At 63.8% G+C, this 12739-nt stretch overlaps 1 protein-coding gene across 13 annotated transcripts in view; it reads left to right on the top strand.

Moving 5' to 3' along the window:
* Nucleotides 1–12739, top strand: part of DNM2 (dynamin 2) — a 34050-nt gene that overhangs the window by 3532 nt on the left and 17779 nt on the right. For all 13 annotated transcript variants that reach the window (XM_055124915.1, XM_055124909.1, XM_055124914.1 and 10 more), the window contains exons 2-3: nucleotides 8599–8672; nucleotides 12269–12418. In XM_055124915.1, the coding sequence (XP_054980890.1) occupies nucleotides 8599–8672; nucleotides 12269–12418 (224 nt within the window). The remainder of the gene's footprint in view (nucleotides 1–8598; nucleotides 8673–12268; nucleotides 12419–12739) is intronic.

Below are 12739 nucleotides of genomic sequence, written 5' to 3'. Positions count from 1 at the left end.
GGGTGGGGGGTGGCCAGGCTGCCGGCAGGAGGGAGCGGGTCAGACTGCGGTCGTGAGTGAGCCGGGCCTGGGCAGGTGGACAGTGACGGGTTTGCAGGGTGAGACACCCCCAGCAGGGCGGCCAGGGCTGATGCTTGCCAGGGCTCCGTGGCACCTGCTGGCACCCCGCTGGTCCTTTGCGGGGGAGGTGGATCCCCGAAGGGAAGCTCGTGTCTCTCCAGCTGTTGGCGTCCCGCTGGAGCCGCCTTTGCCAAGCTGGTGCCCGACGTGAATGAAAACGCGCAAATTACAGGCCTGGCAAGTGCGGGCGCCCGCCAGCCCTTCATTTCCTGGGGTGGCCCAGCGCTGCTGTCGTTATGCCAGCGGGGGGGGGGAGCACTCGGGCTGGGGGGCTCACAGGTGCCTCTCCTGGGGCGGGAGGTGGCAGCTCAGAGGGCTGGAACTGGGACTTACAGCACTTCCTGGACTAACACCCCCGCCCCCGGCACAGGCGCGGCCCAAACCAAAACAAACTGAAAACCTTTGTTTCGCATTGGGGTTTGTTTTGTTTCGGGGCCACACTTGGGCTGGGCCGGTGGAGAGAGGGGCTCGGATGGGGAGGGCTCTTGCCTTGCACGGGGCCAAGCCTGGGTGGCCCCCCAACCCAAATTCTGGCTGTGCCTCAGACCTCACCAAAACCTCAGCGGGCGCCCCAAGTCTTGGGGTCAGACATGCCTTTTGGGGTCCTGTCCTGGCCACGCCCCAGTACTCAGGGGCCTCCTGCATGCAGGGCCCCGCCCTGCCCCGCCCCTCCCTCCCCTGCTTCCCTTGTGTGCCCCAGCCGGGTCCTGCAGGAAGTGGAGTGGCCCCGCTAGGTGGACATGGTCCGCCTCCCACACTGGGGCCCCCTGCTTGCTTTGCCGCTACCCACCACATCTTGGAGGGTCCTTCCGTATGCTGCTGGGGGGCACGTACGGATGTGTCTTCGATGCCGGGTCCCACTGCAACCCAGGAGCCCTCCCTGGGGAGGTGCCACTTCGTGGGGGAAACCCAGCCGCTGGCGCACCCCACCTGCTCTCCTCCGAGAGGGCATCTAGTTTCCTCCCTAGGCAGCTGTGAGTTTGTGCCCCCGAAGTTTCTGGAAGCAGGAATGATCCATGCAGCGCCCTTTGGGGTTGGCTTGGGCACCTCCAGCCCTACCCAGTGTGGGGGTCCCCGGGGGTGCAGGGATTTCTGTTTGGGCTCACACCTATGGGGATCCAGGACTGGGCAGGAGACACGTGTGTGCACGGGTGGGGGGGCCAGGTGAGGCATGAAGGGAGACCCCCTGTTCCCTGGTGGTCACTAAGGCCAGTGGGCAGCCCTCCACCCCAGGGCACTGCGGGCCCCGCTTCCTGCGGGGAACTGCTTGGCCGGCAGTGTGGGAGCAGGACCACCCGCCCCCACCGTGCTGCAGACCCGCGGGGTTTGGGAGGCCGCCCCCCACGCGCTTCCCAGTGATAAGCGCCTTCCTAAGAGCGGCGGGGCCAGCGGGGACTGACCCGGCTGATACATCCTGGCACGGCTGGCCACGCGCAGGGACACAGCGACAGCTGTCCCAGCACGGGGGTCTGTCCTGGGCCAGGGACCTCCGCTGCCTCGCCCACTGCCAGCTGCAGAAGCGGGGGCAGGGGGACCCCCCCATGCCCAGATCCCTCTCCTGAAGCCCCTGCACCCCAGCTCAGCGCGCTGAAGGGCGGGGGGGCTTCCTGAAGCGGGGGGGGGGGGGGGGGCGCTGGCCTCTTGAGACACCTGCTCTCTGTGCCCCTGCCAGGGCGGAAGTCGTTGAGGCGGAAGCCAGGAGGGGCTATGGCCTAGGTGGCGCTGCCTGGGGACAGTGCCTGGCCCAGGTGACGGCCGGGCAGCCCTGCCAGCATGCAGTGGTCGAGAGGTCGCAGCCATGACAAGTGGCCAGTTCTTTCCTGGCACGTGTCAGCCCCGTGGGAGCCGGGAGCCGGGCAGTGCCCACCGCCCTGCTGGGCCCCTCCCCCTTGCCTCTGCGAAGGGGCCCCCAGGACCCGGCCTGCCTCAAGCTGCACTGGGCTGGGCTTCTGTTTGGGGCGACCTGGATTCTGCCCCCGAGGCCCGGCTGCCCGCCCCGCCCCCGGGGCTTTGCATAGCTGAACTTTTTTGTTGCTATCTGCAGTCACTCTGTCCGCCCACAGCTGACAGGCCAGTTTCACTTTTGCTCCTTGCGCTGCGCTCAACTGTTTCTGAAGCTTCCAGGGGCCGGCCCGGGCGGGTCAGAACCTGGCGGGGGGTGGCGGGGGGGGGGGAGTGGAATGCACCCCCATCCTCCCTGCCCGGCGCCTCCTGGTTGATCTCTGTGCCCCGTGCCAAGCCTGCAAATGTCTGCTGTGATTGGGGGCTGTGAGCGCGCCCCCCACCCCCACCCTCAGCCTGTGCCCCTGTGCCAGGTATAACTGACAAGGAAACGGGACCTGTGGAGGGCACCCTCCGCCCCTCACCCCCACCTGCCGCCCTCTGCCCCTCACCCCCTGCCACCCTGCACCCCCACCTGTTGCCCTCAGCCCCACCCCGCACCTGCGCCCTTAGCCCCACACCCCACCTGTCACCCTCATCCCCGTACCCCCACCTGTGTAGAACATGCCCCAGTGCACCCCAGCCCTCCCGTCGGTTCTGTCCGGGGGGGCTGGCTCCTCTAAAGCATTGGGGTGCCCAGTCTGGGTTGTTCCCGCCTGGTCACGGCAGGTGGAGGCCGGGGTGTCTTCCAGTGTTCAGAACCGTCAGGCTGGGTGGGGCAGCAGAGTCAGGGCCCCGGGGAAGTTGGGGTGGGTCTGGCTGGCCCCGAGCTGTGTGACTGGGACTGCCCTTTGGTGGCCTTTTCTTGCCTTTACTTTGCCTGGGGGCTGCACTTGGCCTGACCCCCGGTGCCGTCCCCTACCTGCTTCAAAGTACTTCAAAGTGCAGTGGGGAAAGTGGCCTGGCATGCAGCGCCCCCAGCAGGGTCCCCGGGCACTGCCTGATGTAGCCCACCCTGCCCCCCTAAAGGGAAAGTGGATCCCACAGCACAGCGGGTAAGAACACAGCCGGGCATTCGCCTTGATGAGGCTCACCCAACTCTGACCCCCATGAGTGCCCCCGATCCCCCCAGAAGAGACCCCTGAGCCCCCAAACAACAGAGAAAACAAATAGCACCACCTTTTTTTTTTTTTCCTTTTGGACCACATCTGGTGATGCTCAGGGATGACTTCTGGCTCTGCACTCAGGAATCACTCCTGGCGGTGCTTGGGGGACCCTGTGGGATGCCGGGGAACGGACCTGGGCTGGCCGCATGCAAGGCAAACGTCCTACTCGCTGTGTTACTGCTTCGGCCCCACCAGCCCCCTTTTGGACCTGGGGAGAGAGTGGGCCGGAATGCCTGCTGGCGGGCACAGGCCCCAAATTCTATAGCTGGCACCACAGCCCCCCTGGGCACTACCCAGTAGAGCAGACGGGGCGGCCATCAGAGCACAGGTGCTTTCAGCTGCTCGCCACGCCCTGTGCAGTGACATCTTTCATTCACTTCTGCGTTTTCTGACTTCCCACGGGATTTCCTCCTCTTTTGGGGTGAGGGGGCGGTCCGCCGGGGTGTCGGATGGAACCCAGGCAGTCCTTGTGCAGTGCCAGTGTCCTCCCCGCTGTGCTGTCACGGGGGGTGGGGACGTGATTCGTTGTCTATGTAGGAATGCACGCCCCCATTCTGCCTCGCCCTTTCCACGCCTGGGCAGCTGCTCCTTCCCGTGATGGTGCCCACTCGTGGCCCTGCTGGTCCAGGTGCTGTCCAGGCTCCCGGGAACCTGGGATTCAGCCAGGGCTCTCATACTGAAGTTGGGGTGCCACCCTGTGCCTCCTCCGTGGCTGCCCAAGTGCCCCTTCTCCACCTGGGGGTCCCCCAGACTCCAGACGCCAGTAGCCTCACCTCCCAGGTGACATTGTGCCTCAGGGCATCCCCGCAGACCCCCCCAGACCAGTTTCAAGTTTGGTGGGGGCAGGGCTCCTGGCTCCCAGGGGTCGAACCTTTCTGGCTTCAGTTTCCCCATCCAAGAAGTGGGCTTAGTGAGCCTGAGGACTGAATGCTGGGCTGCAGGCAGGCCCTCCCAGAGGGGTCCCTGCCCCCTGTGGCCCTCTGCAACCCGAGCTGAGTGCCAGATCCTCACCCCCACCCCCCCAGACACCTGCCCTGGCACACAGGTTCCCCGGGGTTTGCTGGGAGCCGGCTCTGGGGAGGGAAAGGGTGTGTGTTTGTTTGCATGTGCTTGCAAGTGCGTGTATGTGTGCTCATGTGGGTATATGTATGTATGTGTGTGTGAGTGGCTCCTTGCGTGACACGGGTGGCCAGGGCTGTCCCTTGTCCCATCCGTACTGGGATCGGCTCCGGGAAGGAAGCGGCTGCCCCGGATGGTTCTGGAATGTCGGGCTGGGGTGGGGCGCTGCTTGGCTGACCTTCTGGGCCCATGACATCCTGCCCCATTGGACGGGGGGCATTGGGGTGACATGCCCCGTGCAGGGCGTCCACAGGTGGCTCCTACACCTTGCCTACTGAGAACAGGATGAGGACCGGGCCACCTGGGCTGTAGCTGGGTGACTGGTCACTGGGCTGGCACGTGGTGGGGCCATCTGCCAGGCATGGGCAGTGAGCATGCTGAGGGGCCCGCAGGAGGGCACTGTGGCGCCTGGTACCCTGGCATCCTGCGGGGGGGAGGGGGTCCTGGCCAGCAGGTTGCTATGGGAACGGTTACAGCAGCTCCTGGTTCACTCAATACTTGGCTCAGTATGTGAAGCCCAAGTTCCATCCCTGCCCTGAGAAAGGAGGCAGAGCGGCTGGAATGTTCCAGGGCTTCAGCAGTCGTCGTTCCTCCCCCCGCCCCCCCCCACCCCCCCGCAAGCCTAGCCCAGCCCAGCCTCAGAGGCCAGGGGATACCTCCAAATTCTGCTTACACAGGCAAGGGCAGTGCACAAGCGTCAGAGCCAGGGAGGCTGAGGGGACACAGCCCGGGAGGCAGGGGACAGAGAGCCGGGGAGGCAGGGGACAGAGAGCTGGGAAGAGGACACACAGCGGGGAGGCTGAGGGGACAGAGTCTGGGAGGCTGGGGACAGAGAGCCGGGGAGGCGGCCCTGGGCAGCTCTGTGTCGCTGACCTAGATCCTGAGTTCTGGAGCCTGCATAGCTAAGCCAGGTCACACCAGGAGTGGCCCCCGGGCCCCCTGCTTATTAGGACCCTCCCCTCCACACTCCAGTCTGGGAGCATGGACCCAGTGTGCTGCTGGGAGGGGCCCTTCGTTGGCCAGGGACCCCATCAGCAGGTTAGTGGGGGGTCACTGGGGAAAATGTGGCTCCAGGGTGGTTCCAGGTAAGGTCACATGCAGAGGCCCCGGGGGCAGGGCGGGCAGGTGACCGCAGGCCAAACAGTCCGGGAGCTGCTCTGACCTGCAGGACACAAGCTCTCTCGGGAGCAACCTGTGTACAAGAGCGCCTGGACTTTATCCCCACTTCAGCAGGGAGGTGCCTGAGTGCCCCCCCAGGGGAGGGCCACACCCTCTGTGCCCGCCCCGCCCCCGTCAGCTGAGCCAGGCCAGGTGAGTGCCAGGTGAGTGGTGGGCGGGGCTGCCCGGGCACCTGAGCAAGCCTGTCTCCTTATCTGTGAAATGTCAGGGTTGCGCCCTGCACCCCACCCACATGGATTCTGGGCCCCCCTGAGCCCCGGGAGCTGCTCCTGTGCCAGGTGGGGGGGCACATTAGCCTCGGGGATTCTCTGCGTGCACGTGCACACGGGCACAAGTGTCTGCAGGTGGCTGGGGACACCTGCCTGTGAAATGGGGGACCCGGCCGAGTGGGGGCAAGCCCCCTAGAGGGGATGGGGTGCCCGGGCCTGCGACAGAGGCACGGTGGGGAGGCTGTGTTCTGCTCAGTGGAAGCCTGCAGGTGAGGGAGGGACGTTGCCGGCCCCCACAGCCATCCTGAGTCTCCCCAGCCCCTCACACTTCCGATTTCCCCGCAGCTCGTGCTGCACCACAGCCCGGCCTCTGGTGGGCCCCGCCCCCACCGCCCAGGCGCCCCATAGCTGCCTCCAGTGGCGAAACCTGTCATGGGCTGACCCTGTGCAGGGGGGGCCTGTGAGCCCCTCTGTGTGCCAGGGAGCTGGTGAGGGGAGGGGGGTGCATCTGCGCCAGAGCTGTGGGGAGGGAGTCTGTGTGGGCTGCCTTCATGTGTGGCCCCAACACTGCATCCAGCCTGGGCGTGAGGCAGGGCTGGTGCCCAGTGGCCCTTGAACCTGTGGGCCTAGCCCTGAGTCACCGGGAGGGGCTGGTGACCCCTGGCCCTGGGTGGGGAGAGTCCAAGCCAGAGCTGCAGGGGCGCTCCCCCTTCTCACCGCAGCCAGCTCCCCTCCCCCGCCCCATCCACCCTGCACCAGCCCAGTTGTCGGGGGTACACAGGGTGGCAGGAAGCTCAGGGCCTCCCATGGGTTTCAGCCCAGGACTCCCCACTCAGGCACCGCCCACCCTCTGGGCGGCGGTGGGTCAGCCTCAACCCTCCTCCCCTGCTCCTCGGGTGCCCATGGGTGGAGGGACCCCGCTCTCCAGGCAGCCTCGCAGGTGGTGGTTCCCGGGTCAGAGGCTGTGTGTGCGTTTCTGCCTCCCCGCCCCTCTGCTGACGGGGGTCCCAAAGCAGCAGATGAGCTCTTTTCCGGGGCCAGGTCCTGCATGGGCCCCCCAGCCCTGTGCGTGCCCCCGAGCGCTGTGAAGAGTCTCGCTGGGCTGCTGCCCTGCCCAGGAGTGGCTGGTGATCGAGGCCTCCGATCACCCCAGTTTGGTTCGGGGGGGCCACGCCGGGCTCTGTTGTTCTCAGGGATCTCTCCTGGGGGTGTGGGGGGCTCTGAATGGTGCCAGGAATCAGACTGGGCTCAGCCCCTGGGCACCCCCAGGCCTTCTCGGTAGATCCCTTCCTGTTGTAAGTGCAAACCTGGGCGCAGGTGGCCGGATGCAGGAGCCCATCTGCCCTGAAAGGCCCCTGCCCAGGCGCCCCAATCTCGGGCAGGGCCGAGATTGTACCACAGAGACGAGTCCAGCCTGTTTGACTTGGGGACACGGCGTGTGACTCAGCGGGGCAGCCCCGGGCACAGCAGCTCGGGGAGGAACCCCTGCTCGGGAAAGACCCCAAGTGTCCCATTAACTGGAGAACCAACGATAGACGGTCGGGGGGGCCCTGTCTGCCACAGGGATGGGCACCCCCACAGTTATGCCTGTGCTGTCCCCAGCTGTCCTCCAAGGGGCCAAGTAGGAGCCTGGGGCTCCCGAGTTTGACACCCAGCACTTAATACGCCCCGCCCCCCCCAGCAGCACCCCACCAATGTGGCTGAGGATCACTGACTCCTGTGCAAGAGGTGGCCTGGCAGTTCAGGTGTGGCCTTGCATGCCATCCCGGAGCAGCCCTGGGTGGTTCTGATGTGTCCTGGTGTGACTGTGACACTGTCATTTACAGCATTCCCGGCTCCCCCCCCATGCTCAGCTGGGTGCCCCAAGGGCCTTGTGGTGTCAGGACTGAACCCAGGTCAGCCACCTGCAGGGCAAGAGCCCCATACCCACTGGACGCTCTCTGGCCCCCACTGACTGACACTGCAGGACTCAGTCAGCCTGTCCTTGAGGGTCTGATGTGTGTGTGTGTGTGTGTGTGTGTTTATGTGTGTGTGTGTGGCAGAGGGAGGTTGAGTGTGTGTGTGTGTGTGTGTGTGTGTGTGTGTGTGTGTGTGAGAGGGAGGGAGGTTGAGTCACACACCCGGCAGTGCTCAGGGGTCACTGGTCGGGGCTGCCGGGGCGGGGCCCTGGCGGTGAGTACAGGCCCGTGTTCTGCCGTCCCAGCCTTTCCTCCCATAGCGAAGTGCCCAGGGCTGAGTCCGTGCTTCTAATTCCCAAGCTGTGTGGCTGCTCTGTGTCTGGGAGAGGAAATGTGGCTGTTTGAAACGCTCTTACCTAAGTCCACTTACAGTTCAGGGTTTCTCCAGAGCTGGGTTCCGCCTGGCTCATTTCCATCACCCCAGAAATCCCCCTTCTCCTGGTGTCCTGCCCTGACTTCGTGCTGGCGGGGGTGGGGGGGAGGGTGTGTACTGTCCCTGTCCCTCTGCTGTTAGTCACTGCGGGCATGGCGGTGGGACAGGTACCGAGCCCTCTGGGGCGTGGACGATTGTCCAAATATTTGCCAGGGAGAGTGCTTTGGGCGATGCCTGGCCGGAGCATAGGCGGCCAAAGGGAATCTATTCTATTTGTCTCTATCTTTATTTATTTAATAAGGGTGGCACACCCGGCCGTGCCCAAGGGTTCTTCCTGGCTCTGCTGAGAGTGGCCCGACAGTTCTTGGGAGACATATGCAGTGCCAGGGGTTGTACATGGCCAGCCGCTTGCAAGGCAACCCCCTGGGCCCCTGCGCTCTCTTCTTGGTCCCCAAACTGCAGTGCCAACCCTCCGACCTCAGGGCCCGCCAGGATATCCGGGTGTGTTGGCTGAGGTGGCCCAGGGGCCAGGGACACTGGTTGCTCCACTGCGTGTGACTGTCATTAATTCCTGTCCTCTTTCCCTCCCGCAGCGACTTCCTCCCTCGAGGTTCAGGAATCGTCACCCGGCGCCCACTCATCTTGCAACTCATCTTCTCAAAAACAGGTATGGCATGACGCGGACTGGAGCACCCGGGGCGCGCAGGAATTGGCACATTCGCACCTCTTGCTGCGTCAGCCCACTCTGCCCCCCGTGGGGAGACCCAGCTTTTAGAGAATGGGCCTCCTCCCTGTCGGGGTCTTTCCCTCCCCGGCCTCAGCCCCAGTGGCCCTCGCTGATTTGTTACTTCCGCGCGAATCGAACGTCGAACGTGCCCGGGATGCGTCCCGCAGCCCCTGGCGCCAGAGCTGGAGGGGAGCAGGATTTTCAGACTAGCAGAGAAGGGTCTGTATGTGCTCCCGACTTGCATTTGACAGCGAGGTTCAGCCAAGTACCTGGGTCCCAGAAGTGCGAGCCCATCCCCCCTCTGCTGGATTTCCGGCTCCGCCCGAGCGCTGGGAGGGGCTTGGCTCAGGGGCGTGTTCTGAGGGGCGTGGCTCCAGGCTAAACTACTGGGGATTGGTCTGGGAGCTGGTCCCCTGAGCGCTGCCCTGTCATAGGTTAGCAATCAGCCAATGGGCTGCCGCATTCAGGTTTCACGTCCAATCAGCGTGCTGAGCCGGCCCGGCAGCAGTATAGCAGGTGTCAGATGTTGGAGGAATTGAGTCCCCTTCAGAGCTAGGCCCAGCCAGCTGCCAGTTTCGAGTAGGTTGTGGGGGACCGTGGTGGGAATCGGATTATCTGTGATTAACGAGAGTGATGTTGCCAGATTCCTGTCACTGAAACCTGCCCTGGTAGGTGGGCGCTGGTAACCCAGACTGCCCACTTGCCATCGCCACTGGATCCCCCTTCCGGGCCCCTGGGAGGAACTGCTTCTCCCGGCCTGTTTCCTGTCTGGCCAGCGAAGATAATAATAGCATCACCCGGGGCTGGAGCGATAGTACAGCCGTCGGGTTCAATTCCTGCACCCCATGTGGTCCCTGAGCACAGAGCCGGTGTAAGACCTGAGCACTGCCTGTCCTGTGGCCTTGGGCGTCTGCCAGCTCATTCTGCTGGAAGTGGGCTCCCCCCTTTTCCAGTGCCTGGAACAGGCTAGCCCCGGTGCTGGCTGCCAGCCTTTGGGGAGCAGCCTGCTAGGAGAAAGGGGGTGGGGACTGGCTTCAGACATGAGAGGGTCGGGGCTGGAGCGATAGCAGAGCGGGTCGGAGGTTTGCCTTGCAAGTGGCCAACCTGGGTTCGATTCCCAGCATCCCATATGGTCTTCTGAGCACCGCCAGGAGTAATTCCTGAGTGCAGAGCCAGGAGTAACCCCTGTACATCACCAGGTGTGACCCAAAAAGCAAAAAGCAAAAAGAAAAAACATGAGAGGACCACTGCCAGGATAGGGGGGCTCAACTCCTCCATTCAGTGTTGACTATGTGTCCTCTTCCAGAGCTGTCACCATCACCTGCCAGCCACTCTCTGGGGTTCCCAGGAGTGGGGGTCATGAGGAGATGGGGGGTGAGGCCAGGAGGGCAGTATATACCTTACCTCCACTCCTGAGGGCACGGGAGTGGAGAACAGGAGGGAAAACAGGTGAGGGGAGGGAGCCCCCCTTCCCAGCAGTGTGGGGCATATGAAAACTGCCTGCGCCCAGCATGGCCTGGGGAAGAACTGAAATTCGGGGCAGGGGGGTACTCCAGTCATGCCTGACTCTCCCACTCTCGGTTTACAGGGGGACTGATGTGGCTGGGACAGGGGGATTTGTCTTGCATGGAGGTGGTTTCCAGCCCTGAAAACCAGAGCAGGGATCTGAGGCTTTGGAGGTGAAGTCACAAGCCACACAGATTGCTGTGCTAGATTGCCGGGGTGTGGTGGGGGAGGGAGGTTGGGACCACACCCATAGCCTCACAGCCTCACACATGCAAGGTGACCACTGTCTCCTGCGCCCTGGAGAATCATCTAAGACCCTCTTGGGTGGCCAGAGAGAGAGGAGTTTGCTCTGCACGCAGCCAACCCAACTTTGATCCCCAGTACCCTGAGTCAGCCCTGAGCAATGCCGGGTATGGCCGAAAAAAATTCAGTCCTCTTGGTGGTTCTGTTTTCGGGTGCCACATTGAGCCCTGGCACTCCGGGTCGCTCCTGTGGTGCGCGGGGGACCCTGTGGTGTGCAGAGATTGCACCGCAGGCTCGTGCTGCATGGACTTGGCGGTTCCTCTCACACCCAGTCGCAGGGGGCGGGCCGGGACCCCGAGAGAGGAGGCCAGCAGTGAGCGGCAGGCCTGGTGGGCTCCCCGAGTTCAGGTGGGTGTTTTCTGGGCCAGCTCGCCTGTTTGCACAGAGGGAAGGAGGCTGCCAGTGGGGCTGGGGCCTCAGTGCGGCGGGGCACAGGGCGCTGAGTCCTTTCACACCACCCAGATTCACTGGACTCCACCCGGACTGGATGCCCAGGAGTCAGGGTGGGCTGCAGTCAGGGAAGGCTCTTTGGAGGAGGCAGCTGGCAGGCGGCCAAAAGCATAGAGGGACAAGCGATGTGACTCCAAGCCCTTTCCTGAACTCCGTTCCTATTGCAGGGGCTTTCCAGCCCTGAGAGCCCCAGAGACTTTATGTGGGGGCCCAGTTCCATTTTGGGGGGTGCCCGCAGAAAGAGCATTTCTGCCTGAGGGCCGGAGCTTGACTGTCCCTGGGAACTGGGTCAGCTGATGTGGGAGCGGGGCCGCAGGCTCTGTGTGCCTGGGGCTGTCTGTGGGAGAAGCCAGAGAGCCCGAACCCCAGTGCCCGGCCCCCCTGCGCTCTGCGCCCGTTTCCTCCTCTAAAGTGCAGCTGGCCTGGCAGTGGCTCGAGCTTGAGCTGACCTCTGTGGGCCGGGTCACGCGCGTGTGGGGTGATGGTCTGGCGCACCGCCCCCTCCTGCCTCAGCGGAGGTTCCCCAGCCGCTGGGAGCGCGCCAGCACAGCAATGCCCAGCTTCCTCGGAAAGAAGGCAGGTGACCGCCGCGCACAGCCAGAGCCGGCGCTGGTGCCCGGTGCCATGTGCCAGCCCTGCTACTCTGCCGCATGTTAGGCACGGTCTGCAAACCCAGACTCTGTCCCCATGACTGTGCCCACACGTGCATGCCTGGGACTGCCCGGGGTTCTGAGACCACGTTTTTGTTTGTTTGGGGAGCCACACCTGGCAGTGCTCAGGGGTTATTCCTGCCAGTACTCGGGGCCGGGGATCAAACCCTCATTGGCCGTGTACAAGGCGAGTGTCCTCTGCACTATCCTGTCGCTCTGCGCCCCCCCCCAGCCTCACCCCCAGACAGTTTTGCTTTTGCTTGAACCGGGGCTGAGGGTGGTGCCAGTGGGTTTTGTTTGTTTTGTTTTGGGGGCCACACCCAGTGGTGCTCAGGGTTTGCTCAAGAGATAAACTGGAGGCTGGAGTCTTTTTGTGTGTGGATTCTGTGGCATCACAGACTAGATCACAGGGACGCTCGTGAGTCCACTAGTGTTGATTCTGTGCCCCGCCCCTCCCCCCCGTGGCCCTGGGGTGCTGGCTGAGGCGAGTCCCTGTCCCCAGAATGCATCTGTTTCTTGCCTCCCAGATCTGGGGAGTCATTTCTACTCTGACCCCATGCCTGCCCCCGCCAACCCACCCCCCTCTTCCCTCGTGCTGACCCCCTCACCCCCTCTCTTTCCTTCTAGAATATGCCGAGTTTTTGCACTGCAAGTCCAAAAAGTTTACAGACTTCGATGAGGTGCGGCAGGAGATCGAGGCAGAGACCGACAGGGTGACGGGGACCAACAAAGGCATCTCCCCGGTGCCCATCAACCTGCGGGTCTACTCTCCACACGGTAGGCGTGTCCCCTGCACCCTAGCCCAGGCTTGTACCCCCAGGCCTCCGGATGGGTCCCAGGAGGGTCAGGGGCTGAAATACCCTCTGCAAATGGGTGGGCCCCTCCCAGCCAGCCCTGCTTTCCCCAGAGCTGTGGGAAACACTGGGGAATATTCCAGCAAGCCCTTCGCTCCTTTATGTGGGAGGCTTCACAGAGATGGCCTTGCACACAGCTGGCTCAGGTCTTGCCCTTGGCACTCTAGGGTCCCCGGGCCCGCCAGGAGTCAGCCCTGAGCCCAGCCTGGTGTGGCCCCAAAGCTAAAATGGATGGATGGATGGA

This window comes from Sorex araneus, chromosome 2 (genome assembly GCF_027595985.1).
Source record: "Sorex araneus isolate mSorAra2 chromosome 2, mSorAra2.pri, whole genome shotgun sequence".
NCBI lineage: Eukaryota > Metazoa > Chordata > Mammalia > Eulipotyphla > Soricidae > Sorex > Sorex araneus.
This window is presented reverse-complemented; position numbering and strand designations above follow the sequence as displayed.